This window comes from Oryctolagus cuniculus, chromosome 12, assembly GCF_964237555.1.
Source record: "Oryctolagus cuniculus chromosome 12, mOryCun1.1, whole genome shotgun sequence".
Taxonomy (NCBI): Eukaryota; Metazoa; Chordata; class Mammalia; order Lagomorpha; family Leporidae; genus Oryctolagus; species Oryctolagus cuniculus.
In genome coordinates this window covers 102,949,976-102,975,592 of record NC_091443.1, presented here as the reverse complement: position 1 = coordinate 102,975,592, position 25,617 = coordinate 102,949,976, and the positions used below count along the sequence as shown (strand labels likewise).

The window sequence follows — 25,617 nt, the reverse complement described above, 5'->3', positions numbered from 1 at the left end:
AATTCAATATGTCAAATAAAAATACAGTGGAAGCCCTTAACAACAGACCTGGTAAGATAGAAGAAAGAATATCCGAGTTAGAAGACAAATCTGTGAAAATTTCTCAGACCAAAACAAAGAAGAAGATACTTGGAAAATTAAAGTGTTGGAGATTTATGTGATACTATCAAATAACCCAACATACAGGTCTTAGGAGTTTCTGAAGGTGTAGAAAGAAAGAATGGATTAGTGAAATAATGACAGAAAACTTCCATAATTTGGAGAAAGAAAGGGATGTCCAGGTACACAAGGCACACAGAACTCCTAATAGACATGACCAGAAAAGATCTTCATCGCTTTATATTGTAGTCAAACTTTCAACAATAACACACAAACAAAAGATCCTAAAAGTCTTAAGAGAAAAAAGCTGTCAACCCAGAATACTATAACCTGCAAAGCTCTCATTTATGAACGAAGGTGAAATGAAGATCTTCCATAACAAACAGAAATTTAAAGAATTTGTCAACACTCACCCAGCCTTACAAATGAAGCTTAACGATGTGCTACACACAGAAACACAGAAGGATAGTCACCATTATGAAAGAACGTGAAGGCAGAAAGTCTTCCAATAAAACTACAAAGGAAATCCAAAGAAAGCAAGAAGCATATTTAGGGAAAATGGCAGGGCCAAGTCATTACCTATTAATAGTAACCCTGAATGTAAATGGCTTAAATTCTCCAATTAGAAGATAAAGACTGACTTAGTCGATTAAAAAACAAGAAGCAGCTATTTGCTGCCTACAAGAAACACACCTAACCAACAAAGACACATGCAGACTGAAAGTGGAAGCATGGAAAAAGATATTCCATGTTAATGGACAGCAAAAAGAAGCATAAAAGCCATCCCAATACTAGACAAAATAAACTTTAACTCAAAACCTCTTAAAAGAGACAAAGGACAGTATATAATGATAAAGGGATAAATTCAAAAGGAAGATGTGATGATAATAAATATCTAGGCACCCAATATCAAGGTGTCTAGCTACTTAAGACAAATGTTAACATATCTAAAGGTAGACACGGACCCAATAAAATAGTAACAGGTGACTTAAACACCCCACTTTCATCCATGGACAGATCAAGTAAACAAAAAAATCAACAAAGAAAAAACAATGGAGCTAATCAACATTATGGACCAAATGAGCTATCAGTGTCTCTCAAGGACCTAGAAAAACAACAAACCAAACCCAAAATTAGTAGGAGGAAAGAAATAATTAACAAAATTGAAACAACAACAACAACAAAACATAAAGATCAGTGAAATGAAGAGCTGGTTTTTTGAAAAAATAAACAAAATTGATACACCATTGGCCCAACCAACCCAAATTAATAAAATCAGATATGAAAAAGGAAATTCAACAACATATACCACATAAATAAAAAGAATCATCAGGAATTACTACAAAGACCTTGATGGCAAAATTGGAAAAGCTACAAGAATGAATAATTTCAGAATACATAAAATCTACTAAAATTGAGTCATGAAGACATAGAAAACCTAAACAGACCAATAACCAAGATGGAGACTGAATCAGTAATAAAGATGCTCCCCACAAAGAAAAGCCCAGGACCAGATAGCTTCACTGCTGAATTCTATTGGACTTTTTTTTTTTTTTTTTTTTTTTTGACAGGCAGAGTTAGAGAGAGACAGAGAGAATGGTCTTCCTTTTTCTGTTGGTTTACCCCCCAATGGCTGCTGTGGTTGGTGCACTGCAGCCAGTACACTGCACCGATCCAAAGCCAGGAGCCAGGTGCTTCTCCTGGTCTCCCATGCGGGTGCACAGCCCAAGGACTTGGGCCATCCCGGGTGCACGGCCCAAGGACTTGGGCCATCCTCCACTGCACTCCTGGGCCACAGCAGAGAGCTGGACAGGAAGAGGAGCAACCAGGACAGAATCCAGTGCCCCAACTGGGACTAGAACCTGAGGTGTCAGCGCCACAGGTGGAGGATTAGCCTATTGAGCTGCGGCGCCGGCCCCTATTGGACTTTTAATAATAACTAATTCCAATTCTTCTCAGGCTATTCAAAACAATTCAAATGGACAGAATCCTCCCAAACTCTTTCTATGAAACCTGCATCACCTTAATTCCTAAACCAAAAAAACATACAACAGAGAAAGAGAACTATAGTCTAATATCACTGTGAACATAGATGCAAACACCCTAAACAAAATACTAGCTAATAAAATACAACAACACATCAGAAAGATCATTCACCTGGAACAAGTGGGATTTATCTCTGGTATGCAGGGATGGTCCAGCACTCTCAAATCAATAAATCACATGAACAAACTGAAGAATAAACACCATATGATTATCTCAATGGATGCAGAGAAAGCACTGGATGAAATACAACATCCTTTCAAGGTAACTTACAATAAACACACAGCCAGCATCCTACTGAATGTAGAAAAGTTGGAAGCATTTCCACTAAGATCTAGAACCAGATAAGGATGCCCACTTTAACTACTGCTAATCAATACAGTCCTGCAAGTGTTAGCTAGAGCCATTAGGCAAGAAAAAAAATCAAAGGGATATAAATTGGAGAGAAGGAAGTCAAATTATCCCTGTTAGCAGATGACATGAAATCTATATACATAGGGGAACCAAAAGACTCCACTAAGAGACTATTGGAACTCATAAAAGAGCTTTGTAAAGTGGCAGGGTATAAAATTAACAGAGAATAATCAATAGCTCAGTATACACAGACAATGTCATGGCTGAGAAAGAACTTCAAAGATCAATCCCATTCACAATAGCTACAAAACAAATTATATACCTTGGAATACATTTAATCAAGGAGGTGAAAGTTCTTTATGATGAAGATTACAAAACATTAAAGAAAAAAATAAAAGACACAAAAAGAAAAACAGAAAAAATCGTCCATGTTTGTGGACTGGAAGAATCAATATCATCAAAATGTCTATACTACCAAAAGCAATGTATAGATTGAGTGCGATCTCAATCAAAATACCAACATGCTTCTCAGACCTAGAAAAAATGATGCTAAAGTTCATATGAAAACAAGAGATCCCAAACAGTTAAAGCAACCTTATACAACAAATAGAACCAATATAGACCAATGGAAGAGAACAGAAACTCCAGAAATCAATCTACACAGGGAAAACATATAGTGTTTGTGTTTTGGGGACTGGCTTATTTCACTAAGTATAATTGTTTCCAGTTGCATCCATTTAATTCCAAAAGACAGGATTTCATTCTTTTTCTATAGTTTAGTAGTATTCCATTGTGTGTATATACTGTAATTTCTTTATCCAGTCTTCATCTGGGTTGATTCTGTATTTTAGCTATTGTGACTTGAGCTGCAATGAACTTGGGGGTACAGATAACTCTTTCATGTGCTGATTTCATTTCCCTTGAATAAATTCCCGGGAGTAAGACTGCTGGGTCATGTGGTAGATCTATTTTCCCTGATCTGTGACAATAAAGTACAAAAAATGTAATGTATAGGAGTGAAATTGACATTTTGAGCTTCGATGATTATTTATAGCCCTGAACTGTGTTTCTGTTTTTTTTCCTTCTTACTATTTCTTAACTCTTAGTGTAGGGCTAATATTATTAGTATAAAATAAACAAAAGTAGATCACTAAAAATTAAGAGACGGATTGGGAGAAGAAGGAGAAGGAAGGGTGGGAGCACGGGTGGAAGGGAGTGTAGGGTGGGAAGTATCACTATGTTCCTAAATCTGTATACATGAAATACATGAAATTTGTTTACCTTAAATAAAATTATAAACAAAAAACCAAAAAACCTTAGCATAAAAAAAGAAACAAAGAAAGCAGGACACCAGACACTAATGCATGTTGTGTTCCTAACTTCTACTAGGGAAAGAACACACAGACCAGGCCTATCTAGAGACTTCACAAAAGCTGTCTGTCACTCAACAGCAGACCTTGTCTTTTGTTTGAGCGTCCTGTTGGACATCTTCCACTTCCTATTCCACAGGAAACAAAGAAGACTGACTCTGAGCTCTACGATTACCCCAAGGAAGGTACAGCCTACAGCTCATAGTTACATCAACTGTTAAGGTTCAATAGCATTTTCCAAAGGGGTAGAAAAGAATATGTAACATTCATCAGGAGCTAGAAATTCTACTTTCATGCAAAAAAAAAAAAAAATGTTACAGAGTAATTAAGAAATGAAGAAAAAAAGTGGTTCTCTACAGAGGAGTGGTAAAACTACTTCAACAAATTTCTTGGATTAAAGCCCACAAGATGCACACAGTGGCTATCCTGGACCAACAACTTAGACCTTTCCCCTACAAAATGAAAAGAACTCCCTAATAATCACCCAATAAATCGCTCTGAGCTGAGCTTCTCCTGCCTGCAGTCATGATGGTCCTAAGCACCACCCTGCACTGTAGGTGACCCTGACAGTCATCTGAAACCTTACGGGGTAAAGAAAGTTGTTAAGATAATCTGCTGAGCCCTTTGTGCTGGACACTGGCAGCCGGAATGTCTCTCACCAGATGCCTGAGAAGTTCAGATTCATTCTGGCTGGTTTTGCCTAGCATAGCTTCTATTTTTCTCCAGCTTTGAGGTGCAGGGATGCCCTCGTCTTACAGTCACCCAAGACAGACGCCTGCCTGTAAGTCCCTGATACATTACAAGCTGTGTAACCCTGGATTTGTCTACCTCCTCCTTTGCTCTCAAAGCTTCCACCTTTGGCAGCCCTTCCTTATATACCAGCTTTTTCTGAAACAACAGTTGGGAATGACCCCAAGGTTCCAAATCTGAAAGTATAATGGGACACAATATTCCATAGTGCACACTGATTCCTGTGATGATCCAAGAGAAATTCTTCAATATAAATATTTATGGTTAGGCTGAGGACCTCAAAAAGTGAATTATACACATGAGGGCAGAAGTTAAGTGAGTAATAAACACTATGGTGGAGAAGAACAATACACACATGCATAAAAATTAAGGATTAACTACTGATAGTAAAGCAATATGCAAAGGGTAAAAAATGGGGGGAAAAGGCAATGAGCTTAAAGAGATCTTTATAATAGAACAGTTTCCAATAGAAGCAAATCTGTAGAAAGAGAAATGTGTCATCTAGTGTAATTTTTTGTGAATAGAAATTATCCCTCTCCCCCAAAAATGAAACCCTGCTTAGGGTACAGCATTCACAGATTAAGTAGCACATTTTTAAAACAGAACTGTCACTCACAGCAAGTAGCTGATCCACAACCTTGTATGTCAAATGCACTAAGACAAGACACCAGAAAAAAGCACCCACATGAAGTTCCAGTCCCTTCCAAAAGCTCCCACGTCCTGCAAGACGCTAGGTATCTCTGGGAGTGGAGTACAGACAGAAGGCACAGCAGCACTCTACCTAGCACGTTTCCTGGAGGCACTTCCTCTAGATCTTCCAGTTCCCTTCCCATCAGGAGGTACAGGCTTTCCAGGGTACAGCACGCCAGGTGGGGGACCGGGGGAAGGTCATCTGCTGGAGTCGAGAAGCCCGATGGCACCTGGCAAAGAAACAGTGGTAAGAGGCACCTGAAAGCACTAAGTGGTACCCACAGTCACGTCATTCATCAGCTAAGATATGGATCACCTCACTGCATGTAAACCAGGGATTAACAGATTTAAAATGGCATAACACAAATAAAGTCTCACTTAACAAATAAAATTTGAAATACTGAAACCTTTCAAACAGCAAAAAAGTCACCCAGAACCCCACTTTAATCATATAATCTATAGTTAAGTAATATAAATTCTGTGCGATCTGGTAGCGCCACTTCATCTGATCCTCTTACCTCCTTGCTGGTATTTATGTGAACTCTGTCATCACCAGTTTTGGTAACTACTGTGATATTATTTTAACATTTATTATTGCTATCATCATTCAAATTATAATGTCTGTCAAACATTCACCATGGATTGGTGTTAATGCCAGGCAACATAGGGAAGTGCCCTTGGAAGGGTAGTTAGCTGTTACACAAATGCCACAAAACATGTCAAAGAACTATTACATGCCACGCCACTAATCTGCAAGAGCCCACTGTGAAACACTGGGAACAGCAAAGAGGAGAGAGGACACATACACGGCACAACCACGCTACACACAGAAAAGATGTATCAACACCCTACATATTTATTCTGATGGACATACTGTCTCGAATGATTCAAGTTTTGAGTTATGGGAAGTCTTCAGAAATATATCCTCCATATAAATTCAAGTATCCAGAAAGCACCTCAATCAACCAATAGGCATATCCTTGGTACTCACAGGCCCAAAGAGCCGCACTAGTGCTCTAAGGAGAAAAATGTCTAAGATACAACATACACAATGATAACTAACATCACAAATAGAGTAGGTGACAAAAATGTCATTGGGTGAGTAAAACTGCAAAGGCTCAGAAGAGGGAAAAACCAGCTCCTGTGTTGGAATATACCTGGAAACTTCATGAAAATTATGGCCTTTTAGACACATGGGGCAGGTGAATGTCCATGTCTTGATACAGCAATAGCTCTGCACAGTAACAAAAGACAGCTTGGAAAAAAATTTAAAATGCAAGGATTAGACAGAAAGAAAGATAATTATACACAGAAAATATGACCACTCACTTAAAACAAGCTACAGAAAAATTATAATCAACGAGACAGTTTAGCAAGGTGGGAAAGATGGAAGATCAATACACAATAATTCATTGTATTTCTATAGAATACATATAAATATTTTAAGAACAGTAACTTTTAGAGTGCCAACAAAGTATCTAAGATAGCCAAAACTAAGTCCAACAAAAGCAACTAAAGATCTCCATGGAGAAGACTATGAAACTAATTAAAAACATGAACAATGAACTCAATATGAATAGATGCATCTAAAACATCAATGGACAGAAAGCTGTTACACTGCAAAGTATGGACTCATGCCCCCTAGATGTACTGACTGACGGGGATTACAACAGCAGTGGCATCAGACTTCTGTGGAACCTGACGGGCTGACTGTAAACTTTCTATGGAGGAGCAAAGAGTAGAGAATAAACAAGAAGCTCACAGGAAAAACAAGACACAGGAACATGGCCTGTCACATGCCAGGCATTCAGAAACAAAAACAGCACTGACTAGAGGGGGAAAGACAAAAGAATGAAATCTAATAGTCCATAAGCAGAGCCCCACATAAGTGAAATCTGATTTATTACGGAGTGAACAAAGCAGGTTAGTGGGTAAAGACGCAGAAGTCAGTGATGCTGGAACAATCAGCTATTTGTATGGGTTAAAAAATCAAATTGGGTCTCTTCTTTGTAGCACAAATACTGAATTACACATTTAAACATGAAAGGCAAAACATTAAATTGTAGAAGGAAACACAGGAGAATTTTGTGAATTCACTATAGTCCCAATTTTCATTTTCTAAAACAAGATGCAAAAAGTAAAACCCATAAAGTGTGATGAATTCTGCTAAATTAAAATTAAGAACTTTTGTCCATTAAAGGATGCTAAACCAAAAGTGAAGACAAGCTCCAGATTTGAGAAAAACTTTGCAAAACTTAAAAATGACAAAAAAATAGAATCCAGAAGATACAAAGGACATCTAAAAATTAACATTTTTTTTTAAAAAAAAAAGCACATTAGAAAAAGAGAGAAATGACCCAATGATGTAGCAGGGAACAATAAACAAATGACAGGATTACACACTAACAGAGTATTCTCAAGATGTTAAGTTAAAAAGAAAACAAGTTGTAGAACAACTGTAGTAAGACTTCACTTACTCAAAATTTAAAAGTAAGCAAACCTAACAATATTCTTTAGAAATACACACATAGGTTGTAAAACTATAAAGAAAAGAATGGTGCAGGCAGACTAAAGGGGCCTCCTTCACGGCCCCAGCTTTCTGGTGCTCATGCCCCAGAGGATGAGAGGCGTCTGCGTCCGTCTTCTAGGGAGGCGGGACGCTCCTGCTGTGATTCTGCAATGTCGTATGAAGACTCGGGCTTGCCAGTACGCCTACTCCAGCGTTTCCTCGATGCCTCAGTGAAGGAAGCCTCCCAGTTGGCAAAGCTCACAGGAGAGGAAACTGGATCCTTGGCACTACAGGGCAAAGACACGAGTTCTTTTTTTTTTTTTTTTTGACAGGCAGAGTGGACAGTGTGAGAGAGAGAGACAGAGAGAAAGGTCTTCCTTTGCCGTTGGTTCACCCTCCAATGGCCGCTGCGGCCGGCGCGCCGCGCTGATCCGATGGCAGGAGCCAGGAGCCAGGTGCTTTTCCTGGTCTCCCATGGGGTGCAGGGCCCAAGCACCTGGGCCATCCTCCACTGCACTCCCTGGCCACAGCAGAGAGCTGGCCTGGAAGAGGGGCAACCGGGACAGAATCCGGCGCCCCGACCGGGACTAGAACCCGGTGTGCCGGCGCCGCTAGGCGGAGGATTAGCCTAGTGAGCCGCGGCACCGGCCCCCAAGACACGAGTTCTAACTACAACCTACACGAACATGGAGGCAGAGTCTTCCCCAGTCATCCTGGGAGACTGCAGCCTGGCCAACGTTCTGTCTGAAGCTTTGTGAAGCCCTAAGGAAGATCCAGTTAAGGAAGATCCAGTTAAGTCATGCCCGGACTCCTAACCCACCAAAACTGTGAGATGACAAAAATGTATATTATTTGAAGCTGCTAAACTTGTTACAATGTGCAGTAAACAAAAGTAAACAAAATTCTAGCTGGGGTTACTGCTGGGGCAGGTTGGAAAGACCCCAGAATGTTTCAAACAGGAGGCTGCAGTTAGCTTTAGGGAGGCCTGGATCACTGAGAGGAGGCATTTATGCTGTTGATGTACTTTGGACATTCCTGCTTCAGGCAACTGACACAGAAGGAGGTCTCAACCTGCAGCCCAGGAAGAGCAAAGAGACACTATGCATGGAAGAGGAACAGGAATGCCCAATAAATGTCTCATGAGATAATTTCTTAATCATCTGAAAAGTTTACAGAGTGAAGAAAAAAAAGTAACAGAAACTTAACTCTCAGTGATCAAACTAAGTGGACAAACTATAATTATGTCCAAGCCAAGATGTTATGATAATCCTAACTGGGCTTTCACACATGTTATTACAGCGATTTCAACTCCCCATAAAATGTAATCCTACGCACAGCAAGTGCTATGGTCCTTCTTGCTAACCCAGAACCTGCCGCAGCCCAGGACTGCTTAACCACCACGGGAATGGTGGAATGATGGAATAAGCACTCAAGGTGACAAACACCGATGACACGGACTTTCCTCAGCTGCTCACTTGCAGCCAAGTACGGCAGCTGGCCTGGCGTACCTGCAGACAGGCCGCCCCCTGCACGGACAGGGGCACCTGCTCGTCAGTTCAGTGCTCCATGTTGCCAACTGACAAGTTCCTGACGTACTGCTTTTGGCTGACCAGACACTGTCACCCTATGTCTATAGCCTGCTTACTTCCAAAAATGTTCTGAGACAGCGGCAGCTGGGATCCCTTTCTTGCTTTTAGGATCCAGCATTTTTAGATGCTGGCTCGGGCACCTGTTCATGGACACTCCTGGCTAGATGTCCAGCACCTATCTGTCACCTGCTTACTGCTCACACCTTTGGCAGGAGCAACTGACTCTCTGGAACTCCACATTCCCTGAAGATCTGCCACTGGCCTGCTACTGATCAGTGCACATACTGGAAGAGTTAAGAAGGGAAATATAAATTAAAACAACTACAAGATCCTACATTATAGCCATCAAATTGGTAAAACTGAAAGCCGAGCAATACTGAATTTTGATGAAAGTGTGGAACTGGTAAACGCTGCTGTTGGGGGCTGCAAATCAGAAAAAGGATGATTAGAACTATCCTCTTAGTACGCCCAGGCTCACTCAGGCAATTCCACTACAGCTGTGTCCCTAGAATGCCCCGTGTAACATCCGCTCGCACGAGATCTTCTTGCCTTCAGAGCAGAAAAGTCTGTTTCACATACTGGTTTGGTTTCCCAAGTGTTGCTAAGTGAGACACAAATGCCAAATGGTTCCAAAGCGACCCACGAGGAGACTTGGGATTGGTCAGGTGCACCTTCCTGACATCTACCAACAAGGCAATCATCAATCCTGGCCAGGCTGCAAAGCTATCAGGCCCTTGAAACAATATTTTCACGTTTGACTTCCAGTTCTTACCCGTTGCAAAAACTCAGCAGGACTGTATTTGGGCCCCAGGACAAAAATTTTCTTTCCTCTTCGAGCTACCCCACTGAACACTCGAGCAAATGCAATGAAAGACTCTTGGTTGTTTTCTTCTTGGGGCCCAGGTGGTGGGATCATACTTTCCACCTGTTGCTCATCACCTGCCAAAAACAAAAGGAAAATGAGTGCCAAGGATGCTCTCTTTAAACCAGGAAATGCCTGGAAACACAAGGATCAGACAATATGATGTGTTTGGCCCAGGTTAAGGTTTGGAACAGCAAAGATGAAAAGAATATTGACAAAAACTATGAGTACAGCTAAAAGTGCAAGAGGTAAAGGATGAGTGTCTCAGGTTCAGCAGAGAGTCAAACACCCTGCTTCAAAGCTGGCAGGAAAGCTGTACCTTCTGGCTCGTCTCCCCTGGGGCTCGTTTCGAGGACACTCCCATCTTGGGTGGGCTCCAAGGGGGCCTGCCCCTGCGCTGCTGCGAGCTTCTCTGCATGCCTTTGTCTTGCACGCGCGCGTCGCTGGGCAATCTCTTCTTGAGTGAGAGGCCTACAGGACATCACAAACGCTTTGTCATCCGGCAACATCACGCATCTCTCAGTTGGCTCATGCAGGGAAACGGCAAATAGTGATGAGGCTGGAGAAGGCGAGAGGTCCCAAATGCCATCCAGGCAGGTTCTCCAGGCTCTCTCCCTCACTACAGCAGGAGTAGGAAGGGCCCGCGAGGCTCTAGTAATGCTGTGTGCCTGGCCACTCTAAGCTCAGGAATGCACAAGTGACAGCCGGCATTCCCAAGTGGAGCCGAGCACAATAAGGTGGAACCCGAGGTATCCATATTGCCCACGGAAGAGGCAGAGGACCAGGAGAAGGAAGGGAATGAGGGACAGACACCTGGTGTCTGTGCATTCCCCACACACAAGCACAAAGGCTCAGGTTTGCTCCACAAGTATGAAATTCTATCGTCATGGGAAAACAGGGCTCATGACTGGCATGCAAATCAGCAGGACTTTCAAAGGTCAAACTGAAATTATCGTGGCTGTGCTCGATCCAAGGGGCACCGACCCGGGAAAGGCAGCGTGTTGTGTGCATGTGTTCTGGGAGCTACTCTGAGCGTGAGTGGAGGTGGGAGGGGAAGGAAGCGGGCTTCTATTATTTTTTTCTTTAAGATTTATTTACTGAGTGAAAGTGAGGGACGGAGCTGCGAGATGAGCACCACATTCGTGGACACTCTACTCATTGTTTCACCTCCGTGCGCACGGCTCTTCTCACTGAGGGCATTAACCTGCGTCCTGGTGTACAGGACAGACAAGTACAAGAGGCTGAAGGCAGAAGCGGAAAAGCAGAGAGAGGAAGAAGGAAATGATGACAGAGTCAGCTGGTTGACAACAAAAAAGAAGAAAATAGAGAGGCAAGAAAAGAAACGGAAGACTAACAAGAGATCAATAGCTCGAATGAAATCCATGTTTGCAATGGGCTTTTGTTTTCCTGCCCTAATGGGAACGTTCAATTCCATATTCAGTGGTCGAGTTGTAGCAAAACTGTCTGACCCCTTTTCCTTCACCCAAGGACGGCCTCATCGACACCTGCTGGGGGGTGACACAATGTTCCTGTCTGTTCTCTGCAGTGTGCCCGTTCAACAGACTATCCACAAGATTCTCAAGCTTGCCCCTTCACAGGCTCCCGCCACAAGCAGGCAGGTGGGTTTCCTGGCCCTCCACCTCCTTCTGGGAAGTTCTCCTGAAGTCAAGCAGAACCCTTTAATTCCTGTTGTTTTTAGATATGCAAGGCAGACTGGCATCTGTAGATAGCAAGAACCACAAGGCAGCCTTAGCACGTGGCCACTTTCTATTTTTGAGTTATTTCTCAGCGTTTTGGATGTCATTAGAACGAGAATGGCACCCAGCATATGAGGGTGCTTGTGCTCACAGATGAGCTGTCTTAAGTAAGCAGACTCATCAGTTAAGTTCAGGTGATGCTAAACAAGTATCATCTTTCCTGCTTTGCTGGCATAAATGTTTTCTGTGAGACTGACTCTCAAGGCTGTATATGCGTCACGTACATGGAAGTTGGCTTTCCATGAATGAGTATTTGGAAATCTAGAAGAAAAACTCAGTTTGTGTAACTAAACTTAATTGGAACTATCTGCTGTACTTTTAAAGCTAAATATATCACTTGAGATCAATAAAGCTGAATTTTTAGCTATTTCACCCACAACAAATTTTTATTTATTTATTTGAAGGAGTTACAGAATGGAGGGGAAAGACAGAAAGACCTTCCATCCACTAATTCACTCCCCAACTGGCAGCAACGGCCAGAGCTGAGCCAGGCTGAAGCCAGGAGCCAGGCGCTTCATCCAGGTCTCCCACACGGGTGCAGGGGCCAAAGAACGTGGGCCACCTTTCACTGCTTTCCCAGGCCATTAGCAGCGAGGCAGATCAGAAGCGGAGCAGCCAGGACTTGAACTAGCGCTCCTATGGGACACCGGCAGTGCAGGCGGTCGCTTTACATGGCTTTCCTCACTACGCCTCAATGCCTGCCCCACTGAGCTGCTTTTCCGTAAGAGCTGCTGTCATGCATAATGTCAGACCACAGACGGGGTGCTTAGAACCTTAATACTAAAAGGCTTTTACAGCAAGGGGTACTAAATTGAATAAAAATAGGCATTCCGTTTGATAGCTGGTTCTGAGAGGCCAATACCAGACAGGATTTGGCTTCCTTCCCAGGTGGTGCTCCTTGTGAATACACCTGTGTGCTCAGCCCTCACGTAAGAGCAAGACCTGCCTTCACGTGGGCAGGATTTCAGAACGTTTACCCCATACTCTGGGTCTGAGTGCCGACCCACCCACTCTAATCTTCTGGCCCCACTGTCAGGGCCCAGTTCTGGAAGCTGCCCTCTCAGCCTGAGTCCCACACAGTACGCCTGCCTCCCACACTGTCCCTCCCCTTTGCTGTTATGACGTTACGATTCCCACTTTACTCTTCAGTCTCTGACTTGACCTCTGCCTCACAGCCTCACCTCCCAGCCCCGCCACGCCATCTTCCCTCGCACTTCCTGAAGCACTGGCATTCGCGTGGATAGCCATTCTGCCTGTCCTCTAAATGGCCACGTACCCTTGGAGTTCCTATTGCTCTATGCCCTGAAACCCTTCTAACTTTTCACTTCGCATGAGCTACCTTAAAGGTGCCTGCAGCCATCGCTGACTGTACCTGGCAGACACCCACACAACTTCTTCACAACAAAAACGGACAGCCTTCACATTAAGTCAAGGAAAAGTCTTCTAGGTTTTATGGGCGTCCCATCCCCCATCTTCCTTTACTTTTCTCCTCTGCGTGTGTCTGTACTTAACAGATCCTAATCTATCCTCAAGGAAAATAATATTCAGTTGCTCTTGCTGTGGTAAATCTGAAACAGCAGAGATAAGAATGCTATCAAACTTTCAAAAGTCTATATCCCCCAATTCCAAAAAGATACATTACATTAAAAATGAGTAACTTAAAAAATTAAAAAATAACTTACATTAAAAATGTAATCAGCAAAAGACCAAGATAATGACAACCCTAATCAATTATACTTGAAAAATCTATATTATTATATAGCAACTGCTGAACCTGCAACTGGTTAAATAAAAGATCAAAAATAAAACAGTAAAACAACCCAATGGAATAGAGTTAAGTGCACTACCAAAAATACACGAAAACTAGGAAAAAATATGAATTTTCAAGAAAAATGTTACAGAGAATGTAATTAATAGTATGAGTTATATGATTTCAGTATTATTCTTCAGCAAGAAAATGAAAGATAGGTACACACAAGAATTTTAATGATATAAATACATACATTTGAGATCCCAAGAGCAAAATTTTTAATTCTCTAATTTTCTAAGGGATTCTACTAGAGTCTAAGACACGGCCAGTGACCAAAACAACCTAATCTCCTAGGACATGAAGAAATCTCTGCAGATGGCACTGAAATAGCATCCGGGAGTAGCCTACTCAACTACACATTCATTCATTCAGCTACTCACTCCTTCACCAGTTCACTCAGTTATCATTCCTTCATCCACATATTCATTCACTCACACTTCATTTACTCCTTTCTTCACTGATCCTCAAGGTAAAAATGATTGAATTTTCCTATGTTCAATCATCAAAAGAAAATAAGACCTTTCAAGAAGGAGGAATGATCTGGATTTGTTTAGGGAATAGTGGAATACTAGAAAAATAATGTAGTTGAAGAATCATTTGGGGGTCACAGCAAAGCTGGGTCTGACACGCTACTATGATAGGTCAAGTTTGCTTCATAGGCCACTGATCCCAAAACTTCAGTCACTGACGTATCACCTTCATGATTCCTGTATACCTATGTATTATTTACTTGAAATTTCATTTACATGGACATGTTAAATTAAAAAGTGAAGTCTTACTGTAAAAAGAAAAGCATGATCACTTGGCATAAACAGGCAGTATACATAGATACACACTAAAGTGAACAATTCTTCCTCAATTTCCATTAGTACACTTTAGGCAAAGCTGCTCAGGGCAGTGAGAATCGCAGGGGCTTCTTTAGGCAGGAAACATCTTCCTAGTTGGATCTTAGAAAGATCACTGAAGGGAATACAGCAAACAGATTGGTAGAAGGAAATACTGGGCAGGGGAGCCAGCTAGGAAATTACTTCAATAATTTCTGTAAAACTGTCGGAATCAAAACAGGTAGGGGCGCAGCAGAGGTGAGAAGAAGGGAAGACACAGGAAAACAGATAATCCAGAGTCCACAGCTTCCTTCCCCAAGGCTCTGGAACTTGAAGACTGACCTTGCCCTCCCTCCCAATACCTTTAACAGAGAGAGATGCAGGACACGCACACACTTATCATTGCCTAGGAGGGAGACAGAGTTAACATCAGACAGGCTCAGACTAGAACCTGCCCGATATTTCAGTGAAAGTTGACTGTTGCTATGACTACCGTTACTACTCTTCTTGGAATTTACCTCAGTTCAAACCAATATTCCAGGACTGATTTCAACAGCTTTCTCCCACAGAGGTGTCAGGAGAGCACACGTTACTGCACAACCCCTCAGCATGGCTCAGTGTGAAGTCTGGGTTGAGGAGAAGCACTGCCCCCACCACAGCCAACAACACCCCCACCACACATGCGCCATCCCAGCCAGCCCGCGGCTTCCCTCTCCTTACCTTGGTTTGTTCTGAGGCAAGGCCTTAGCATCAACTGCAAACATTTTGGAAACAAAGATAATAACTGGGGCGGAGTCCTCACTTCCACATTTCATAAAAGCTGAACAAACAGGGGGTTAAAAATGTCACTATTTTTCCCATGAATAAAAAAAAAATATTTCTGGAAAACAATCAAGATATTTAGAACACAGCATCATATAAGTATATAAGAAGTCTACAAATTTTTCAAAATCATGATAAAAGTTTCAATTAGAAAATTCTCAAACTGTTCGGAAAGGACAGCAGAACAAGAGCAAGTGGAGTTAGCAGAGACGAGGAATGACAAGCAAGACTGACGGGTGGGGGCCACAGGAGCTCTGACATCAGAATTAAAGCTAGGGAATGGGGTTAACCACTGACAATAAGCTCTACTATTTTTTTCTACTATATACAGTGGAGAAAAGACAGGATTAAGGAGTGTTACCATAGGCCAACAATTTAAAAACCAAGTAATTATTAATAAAACAAGAATCAATAGCTTTTCTAATCCCCCACAATAAAAAGTCAGATAAGTCAAAAATACTATGTCATGATAATAATAAAAGTTCTCAGAAATTGATTCAATGCTATAAAAAGAAAAGAAACTGAAAAAGCTGGCTGCCTCATTTAACCATGTATGCTTTATATACGTGCTGAAATACTACATCGGATTCCACATTAAGGAACGTATATGATATGCTCATCAAAAATTATTTTAAAAGATTCAATACTCCAAAGATGTCAATTCTCCATAACTATATACATTTTAACACAATTTTGTATCAACATATTGACATTTTTCTTAAATACATTGGAAGCATAAAATCATTGATTAGTAATCTTAAAATTTTTCATCAACTCCATGTAAAAATAATGTGTACACCAAGAATTCAACAATAAAATTCAAACAACAAAACCCTCAAAACAGTAAGAATCACAGAATCACCAGAAGTCTTCCAGGGGACTGTGACAGGTCTGCAGGGCACAGGGAACGCCCTGACTCACCTTTCATCAGTGCCCTTCACCTGCAGGGGTGGGAGGACACTAAACGTGGGCAGGGCAGCTGTGGGGATGCCCGGGGAAGCGGCTACAACACCCAGGTGGAGATGCTGGCTGGTCAGCCCAGGGAGGAACAGTGGGCATTCTGGGAAGCAGGTGGATTCTGCACATATTTCAAAGAATAAGCAGGACTTGCAGGTGGGCTGGATGTAGGGATGTGACACAAATGACTGAGCCAGTCAAAGGAAGGAGGTAGCACCAATGGAGATGCGAGTGACTAGCAGATAAAAGGCTCAGGCGGGGAGATGTGACGTTGGAGGTGTTTCTCAGCTGCGTGGAGAGAGGGAGGATGTGAACTGGATATAGGCCTGGAGTTCAGAAAGCAGTTGAGGTCTGGAGACACAGACGTTGGAACCGAGAGCACACATTTGTGACTTAAAGCCTTGAGACAGCATAAGACCTTCCGAGAGGGGCTGCACATTAAAGAAAGGAGGTCCAAAGACTGAGTCTTGCTTGGGGTACCCCAAAGTTAAAAGTCAGGGAGACGGAGAGGAACGAGAAGAAGAGATTGCAAATAAGCAGGCAAGGCGAGCGGGAGAGGAGAGGAAACAGGGCAGCCTGCAATCAAGGGAAATGAGTTTTCCAAGGAGGAAGGCAGGCTCCACTATGTCACACTCTCGTTACAGATAAAGACGAAGAACTGCCCTCAATGTACAAAGTACAAATCCTTGGGGAGCCCAAGAATGGCACTAAAATGGTTCTGGGGGCAGGCGTTACAAATTATTTCAATAGAGTGGGAGAAATAAAACAGGAGAACATAAACACAAGCAGGTGCATTTCATGGAGCCTAGAAGCCGAAAGGGAAGCTCCCCCTCTCACGGGAGGGCGGTCAGGGCTTCCGTGAGCAGCACAGCCCTTGTGACGCTTTCCCACACTCCCTGGGGACGTAGCCGTGGCACTGACGCTGTGGCTCAGGGAACACACTCCTGGCCACCGAGGAGGAAGGAATATGGCATGATCATCAAACGAGAGCAGCGGAGGAGGAAGGACAATCGCAGTCTCTGGGATTCCATCCCACTGGTGGGCAAAATGGCTGCAGCAGAAATAAAACTGTGTGTCTGGCACTGGGGACACCAACACTGGTGGAATGGCCACTTGCGAAACTGTTTCTCTGTGGAGCTGAACTCCTGGCCAGTTGGCCATTTAGCAAACTGGCAGTGAGTATGCGGCTGCAGGGCAGCCAGCAGCGTGGTACACCCCAGCACACTCTGCACCTCACCTGCTTTCAGCGCCTGCGTCTCCAACGGCAACGAGTCAAACGTCTGCGGTCCTGTGCACATCAGCTTCTCCACTCTCTCGGCCGTGATGTCAAGGGGACTAGGAAGCTTCTGACACACCATAGCTGAAGTCTGCTGTTAAGGACTCAAACTCTGAGCTAGGGCCCTCCACCAGAACAAAGATTCAGTGCATGCGCTAAGTAATACCAAGGTAATGGGCAGGCACTTTGGCCTGGCAGTCAAGAGGCCACCTGGGACACCTGCATCCCTTATCAAATCCTGGGTTCCAGCCCTGGCCTGGTTCCTAACTGCAGTTTCCTCCTAATGTATACCCTAAGAGGCAGCAGGTGATGGCTCAAGCAGGTGAGTCCCTGGCACCCATGCTCCTAGCTTTGGCTTGGCCTGGCCCTAGCTATTATGGGAATCTGGGGAGTGAACTGGTGGATACGAGCCCTCTACCTCTCAAATAAATGAAATACATACAAATGCTGCGGTGACGATGTATGTCTATACAGAAAATGCCAGGGCTTAAGGGAACACTGTTTAATGCAGCACAGCTTAAAATGCAATTCAGAGTCCCACTACTCCCTGAAGATCAAGCAGGACTCTCCAGACAGACACTCCCAACAGCCCGGGACCAAAGGAGGAGAGGCGGGCTTAGCAGACTAGAGACCTACGGCCCTAAAATGAAGCACTGGCCTAACACAAACACCTAAATCATCTCCTTACACAGAAATCTTATTCTGCACATTTTAACTCTGCCAGATTACCAAGCCCAACCCAAAAGCAATGTCTGTTTTAAAAGCAGATTCTTAGGACTAGCATTAATTCTTACCGATGCTGGTACAATACGTTTTGAAGTAGTGAAGATCGTTTCATGGTAGAATAGTGAATCAGCATAGAACATTTACCTTGAATGGGAATGTTTTTTCTCGAAGGTGTTTCCCGGTGGTCAACAACATGGTTTTCTTTCTTGTTTCAGCAAAACTGCTTCACTAAAAGCCATTAAGATAAAGGATACCAAGGACAGCCTGAGATATGGGGAGCCACTGACTGCAGATGGCATTGATCTGAACTTTAGGGTCTGAATGCCGCGCCTCCCGTGCTCCAATTTTTAATCCTAAAGAAGTCACTATTTTATCAATTTTTTCTTTGTCTCTATAGTAAATACAAGATTGGAGGGGAAAAAAGGCATACACAGACATGAATGAACAGTGGGGAAAAAGAACATTGACACGTTTTTCCCTAATATATTACTTTCTCCCCCCAAATGCTGAAAATGATTGAAGGGGACTCCTCAACTTGTCCTCCTACACTTTGGAAGGAGCCCTTCTTCAACACTTCCCATGAGCTCCATTCAACAACCTCTTTAAACAAGCTATGCCGACTGGGGTAGTAATGTTAACACGTCATTCTTCTACCTCTGGAGTAACATAGAAGGTAAATGTACCAAAGCAAACTTCCTTTCCTGTGTGTATGAGGCAAAATATTTCCCAAGAGCCCCATTTATGATCCTAGATATCAAACATCGTTTCTACTACAATTGCTACTTTTTAAGACTGAGTTGCTAGGGGCCAGTGCTGTGGCGGAGTGGGTAAAGGGGCTGTCTGCAGAGCCGGCATCCCATATGGGTGCCAGTTAAAGTCCTGGCAGATCCTCTTCCAATCCAGCTCTCTGCTATGGCCTGGGAAAGCAGTAGAAGATGGCCCAAATCCTTGGGCCCCTGCACCCCCATGGGAGATCCCCGAGGACGTTCCATGCTCCTGGCTTCGGATTGGCCCAGCTCTGGCCATTGTGGCCAATTGGGGAGTGAACCAGTGGATGGAAGACCTACTCTCTCTCTCTCTCTTTCTCGCTCTCTCTCTCTACATAACTCTGACTTTCAAATAAATAAATAAATCTTTGAAAAAGAAAAAACAAAAACTGAGCTGGTGAAAACAAAGGCCCAACGTCTCTTTCCATCCTTCTACCTCTTTATCTCGGCACTCTACAACAAGTATCGCCACCCTGGCCCTCCTCCACCCCTTTCCTTGAGCTACATATACACCTTTAAATTCCACCCAAGCTCTGTAATCCGCTCATCTCAAAAGGCTCTGCTCCTTCCTCGGTCTGTCTCAGACTCTAGGTGCGCCTCCTCAACCTGGAAAGTGAGGCCAATTACACTGCCCAGAGGTAAGCAACTGCACAACAGCCTTACTTTTTCAAGACAGCATCATACAAGCTCCATATATTTTCCAGGATCAACTGTACGAATAAAGGTTTCTTCCCTTTGGCCTGTACAAAAGATACATGGGCTTAAGTTTCTGAACATGTAACAGGAATTTGCATATTCATTCCTGACATACTTCAGTATCACATCTCATTTCGACTCAGAAATACTTATTCAGCCATAAAGAAGATGAAAGCGGTTCTAAGAATGCTTTAAATAGCTGATACTCTCCAATCAGTTATCTACCAGTCCCTTCCCTAGGGAATAAGGGACTTTAAAAACAACAGACCCTACAGTAGAGAGTTCACCAATTAGCATGAAGAAAATCTCTACTTAGTGTATGATTAATCTTATGAGTATAAAAATTAACTGAAAATTGATCTCTGTAAAAAAAATACGAATGGGAAAGGAAGAGTCAGGAGGAAAAAAGGTGGGAGTATTGGTAGGAGGGAGGTGGAGAGCATCATGTGCCTAAATCTTTGTATGTTAAATGCATGAAGTTATATTCCTTAAACAAAAGAAAAAAGAAAAAAATAGGCCCCTGGAAGGGAGAGTACCTGTGGCTTCCCACCACTACCATCAAAAAAAATACCCATGGGGCCAGCGCTGTGACATAGTGGGTAAAGCTGCTGCCTGTGGTACCAGCATCTCATTTGGGTGCCTGTTTGAGTGCCGGCTGCTCCACTTCTGATCCCGCTCCCCGCTATGGCTGGGGAAAGCAGTGGAAGATGGCCCAAGTCCTTGGGCCCTTGCACCCGCATGAGAGACCCAAAAGAAGCTCCTGGCTCCGGATTGGCACAGCTCCGGCAGTTGCAGCCATCTGGGGCATGAACCAGCAGATGGAAGACCTCTCCCTCTCTGCCTCTGCCTCTCTGTAACTCTGTCTTCAAATAAATAAATGTATATTAAATAAATAAATAAATAATAAATACCTACAACTACCCAGCCTAGGGTAGTTGCGCTCTGCACATGCAGGCTTTGCTCATGAACTGTGGTCTAAAGTATGCTAAAGGCAATATAAAATGTTGTTAAACATATGAAAAATGTCACAAGGACAGGGAAGTTTAAAAAACAAAACCAAAAAACAGGCTGACACAATGGGTTAATGAACTGCTTATGACACTGGCATCTCATATTGGAATGCTGGTTCGACTCACACCTACTCTGCTTCTGATCCAGCTGTCTGCTAATGTGCCTGGAAAGCAGCAGAGGAAGCCCCAAGCACTTGGGTCCCTACCATCCTCGTGGGAGACCTGGATGGAATTCCTAGCTCTTGGCTTCAGCCTGGCCCAGCCCCAGTCATTGTAGCCATTTGGGGAGTGAACAAATGAACGAAAGATCTGTCTCTCCTTCCCTGTCACTTTGCCTTTCAAATAAACAAAATACATCTTTAAAAACAAACCACTATTTCTCCTACCAGATTAACAGCAAGAGTGACTGGAAGTCCCTGCTCTCACATTTACATGAGATGGAAGATAAATCGACACCTCCTCTCTGAAGGGCTACTGGTAACAGTAACAGGAAATCAAAAGTCGTTGTCTTTCAATGCCCAGATTAGCAATGTTATCATGATGACATAAAAACTTCCGTGCACAGATATCAACCCTAACTCTACTTACAATATGAAAACACTTGAAAGACAAACTATATCTGATCTTAGAAGAATTACGTTAATGATGGCACCGGCACCCTCACAAAATTAAACGATATTAGGATGCTGACGGTGTGACAGGAACTGTTCACAGAAGCTGGCTTGGGTTACTCCACGTAATGACAGTAACTGCCTAGGAGATGATTCAAAAAGAGTTCACTCTCAAGCCACGCTCTTTCCTACGTAAATATGCCCACTTCCTTTTAAATACACTGTTTAGAAAAAGCTTCTAATGGCAGAGGAAGACATTCATGATATGCCATTAAGCAAAAAGGCAGCTACATTATCTAAATAGTATGATCCAAATTGAAGGATGAATATACCAACTCAAAAAGAATGAAAGAAATTAAAACCCTATCACTAACAGGGTTGGTCTCTGACTTTTTTCTTTCTTATGGCTTTATATGTGTGAGTACCTTCCAGAAGGAACACATGATTTTAAATGAGAACAGAAAATCCTGAATTTTGCTTTGAAAAAAAAATAATAAAGCTTCAAGGTGAGCAGCCCTCAAGGCTGCATGTCTCAGCAGTCCTACATCTCCTCCACCTAGAGAGGACGGGGTCGCAGGGAGCACCCACTGCTCTCAACCAGCACTGCAAAGTGAAACAGCACGCAGGCAGACCAGGCCTCCATAGCAGCTGGAAGTGCAGCACAGACTATACGGAGCTCTCTACAAAAGACAGTCCTTTAAGGTAAAGGAGACAACGCATGTGATGCAAAATATCCACCTTCAAGTGCCCAGGAGCTGAGATTTTTTTTGTTCTCTAAAAAGAAAAACGCAGTTCTTCATTAATTTAAGAAGCCTAACAACTCTCTATATGAACAACACCTGGATATAAGGTTTGCAAGCCTTTCCCATTTACAGACACTAAAAAAGAAACCCTCTTGAATTCACCCACGTGAAGTAAAACTGAATTACATTTATGACAGGTGTTTTAATAACAGCTTTCACAGGGTAAGAATGTGACCAAAAACCAAAAGGAACACACGCCACTTTACCTGATCCACCTTCATAATCTTCTTAGCCTTCATGTTTATATAATAATTTCCCCACAAGGTTTTCAAAAGAACCTCCTTTTTGATGCCAATTTTTTGACTGTATATTTTGGCAAAGTGCTCGATTCTGGAAGGAAACCAGTCATGGTAAGTATGAGTTATAGCTAATACTTAGAATGTTTCTGAAACAGGTCCTGTTCAAAGTTCTCAACAGGCATTACTAAAACTAATCACTTCAACTATCCCACAAATTTTCCTATTTTACAGAAAAAGACACTGAAGTCAAAGACATTATACAAACAGTGAAAGTGTGATTCTCACCCATGCTATCTGGCTCCAAAGCCCATGATCTTGGCCAACACAGTCTACAATGATCTGACTCTAGAAGTCATGCAATAGTTGTCTTTTTTAAGTATATACAACAAGATAAAATATCACCATCACACCAGAAGCCCAAGCTAATACAACGACACAAGAAGGAAACGGTATGCTGATTAGGAAGGAAGGAATAAATATTTCCGTTCACATAGGACATGATCATTTATGTAGAAAATCCAAAAGAATCAACAAAATTACTATCAGAACAAATAAGCAATATTATAGGAAGGTTAGATACAAAGTAAATATACAAATGTCAACCACTTTTCTACATACTAAATGATCAAATGGAATTTTAAATTAAAAACAGTATCATTTACAGTGATAATTCCCAAAATGAAATACTGAGGTAGAAAAAGAACAAAATATGTATAATGTGGGGAGCAACTGGGAGCAACTCGGACTAGACTGTTACTGGAATTAAGACTTATTCTATACATCTGCTCTCCCACAATATGGTGCTGGGAGAGGAGGAAACAGCTTCTGCACAGCTGCCTCCAGTTCAACCAATAAACAGCAGGACCTGCTCCTGATTGGAGGAGAGCAGCGTACTCGGCGTGTGGGTAGCAGAGTTGGGATTGGTGGAAGAGGACTATAAAGGAGGAGAGAGACAACATGCACCAGGAATATCTATCTGAAGGAACATCTGAGCAGCCCCCGAGAGAGCCAGCCGGCGGTGTGCCGCTCCCCCGCGGAAGTGGGGAATGTGGCAGGGGGAACCGCCCTTCCACGGAGGTGGAAGGGTCGGTAGCCAACCCGGGAAGAACCAGCAGCAAACCCGGGGAGGGCCGAGCAGACAAAAGAACAGCGCAGGGTTTAGTGTCGCTCCTCCGTGAAGAGGGGGAGCAACAGTATAAGATCTATCTAATAAAAGAAATCAGAGGAACTAAACAGATATTCCATGTTCACAGGTAAGAAAGACTTCATAGTGTAGAGATAGCAGTTCTTCTCAAGTAGATCTACAGAGTCAATGCAATCCCAATCAAAATCTCAAACTTATTTTGTGGATATAAACAAACTGACTTTAAAGTGTATAAAGAGAGGCAAAAAATCCACAAGAGCCCAGTGAATATCAAAAGAATAGAACTGGAAGGACTAACGATACCCATCTTCAAGATTTACTATATAGCTGATGACGAAGACCATGTGGTAGTGGTGAACAAAAAGACAAACAGACTGATCAAACAGAACAGAGAGCTCAAGAACAGATCCATATAAGCACAGTCAACCGACCTTTGACAAAGGGGTAAAGACAATATAATGCAGCAAAGACAGTTTTTCAACAGTACAGGAATAACTAAACACCCACCTATAAAAATGTCTAGACGTTGATCATACACAAAAATTAACTGAAAATGGATCACAGACTCAAATGTGAAACACAGAACTATAAAACCCCTTGAAAATAATTCAGGAAAAAAATTCTAGGTGGCCCTGGGTATGGTGATGACTTTTTACACAGAATACCAAAGGCACAATCCATGAAAGAAAAAATAAGCTGGACTTCTTTAAATTAAAAATTTCTGCTATATGAGGCACTGTCAAGAGAATGAAAGATGAGCCACAGACTGGGAGAAAAATTTATTGCAAAACACACAAGAATCGTTATCCAGAACATACAAAAATTCTTAAAATCCAACAAGAAAACAAATTAACAAAGAATTTACAAATAGGCCAAAGATTTAACAGTCACCTCAATAAAGAAGACATACAGATGGGAAATAGCAAATGTCATCAGGGAAACACAGACTCAAACAGTAGTGAGCTATTCTGCACACTAACAGAATGGCTGAAATCTAGAACAGACAACACCCACTAGCAAGGATGTGGAGCCACAGGAACTCTCACTCACTGTTGGTGGGAATGCAAAACGGTACAGCTACTCTGGAAAACAGTTTTTCAACTGTTCATAAAATTCAACATCCCCTTGCCATAAATCCAGCAATCATGGTCTTTGGTATTTACCAAAAAGACTTGAGTTGAAAACGTATGTCCACACAAACACTGCATATGGATGTTATTAGTAGTTTGATGCCTAAGTGCCAGAACTGGAAAGAAGCCAGGGTGTCCTTCAAGTGGGCAAATGAATGAAGTGTAATACATCCAGACAACGGACTGTTACTCAGCACTAATAATAACAAATGAGCTATCACAAGCCATGAGAAGTCATGGAGAAAACACAGATATATATTACAAAGTGAAAAAAGTCAATCTCAACAGGTACATATTGTTGACTCCTACCATAGGTATTTTGGAAAAGCCAAAACTAGGGACACAGTAAAATGACCAGTGGTTGCCAGGGGTTAGGAGGGTGGGAGGAATGAAGAGACGGAGTGCAGAAGATTTTGAGGGCAGTGAAACTACTCAGTGTGGCACTGTAATTATTGGTGGGTTCACAACATTATGCATGTGTGCCGACCCACAGAATGTACAACAGTAAGAGTGCAATCTTTGGGTGGTAACTGTCAGTGCTAGTTCACCAATTGCAATGACTGTACAACACTGGGGAGGGATAATGACAATGGTGGAATCTATGTATGTGTGGGGGTAGGTGAAATTTCTGTACCTTCCTCTCAATTTTCCTATGAAAACAAGTGTTTGTGTGTTTTCTATACATATTTTTAATTGCTGCCATTTTCCTGACTACAGAAGGAACACAAACAGTACGCTGCAGCCAATTCTTGCGAAGACCCAGTGGTCAGAAACAGCTG

General features: G+C 42.5%; 1 protein-coding gene and 1 pseudogene across 1 annotated transcript in view; one reads left to right on the top strand and one right to left on the bottom strand.

Annotated features, from left to right (window-relative positions):
- The window catches only part of EFL1 (elongation factor like GTPase 1), a 143,069-nt gene that overhangs the window by 78,913 nt on the left and 38,539 nt on the right, over positions 1 to 25,617 (bottom strand). Inside the window, exons 8-15 of the mRNA XM_002721464.5 lie at positions 22,532 to 22,655; positions 19,869 to 19,945; positions 18,693 to 18,829; positions 17,674 to 17,796; positions 15,378 to 15,477; positions 10,586 to 10,737; positions 10,177 to 10,343; positions 5,398 to 5,536 (exon numbers count right to left, since the gene is read on the bottom strand). Coding sequence (XP_002721510.2) covers positions 5,398 to 5,536; positions 10,177 to 10,343; positions 10,586 to 10,737; positions 15,378 to 15,477; positions 17,674 to 17,796; positions 18,693 to 18,829; positions 19,869 to 19,945; positions 22,532 to 22,655 — 1,019 coding nt within the window. The remainder of the gene's footprint in view (positions 1 to 5,397; positions 5,537 to 10,176; positions 10,344 to 10,585; positions 10,738 to 15,377; positions 15,478 to 17,673; positions 17,797 to 18,692; positions 18,830 to 19,868; positions 19,946 to 22,531; positions 22,656 to 25,617) is intronic.
- LOC127487735 (calcium load-activated calcium channel-like) lies at positions 11,394 to 11,929 on the top strand (annotated as a pseudogene).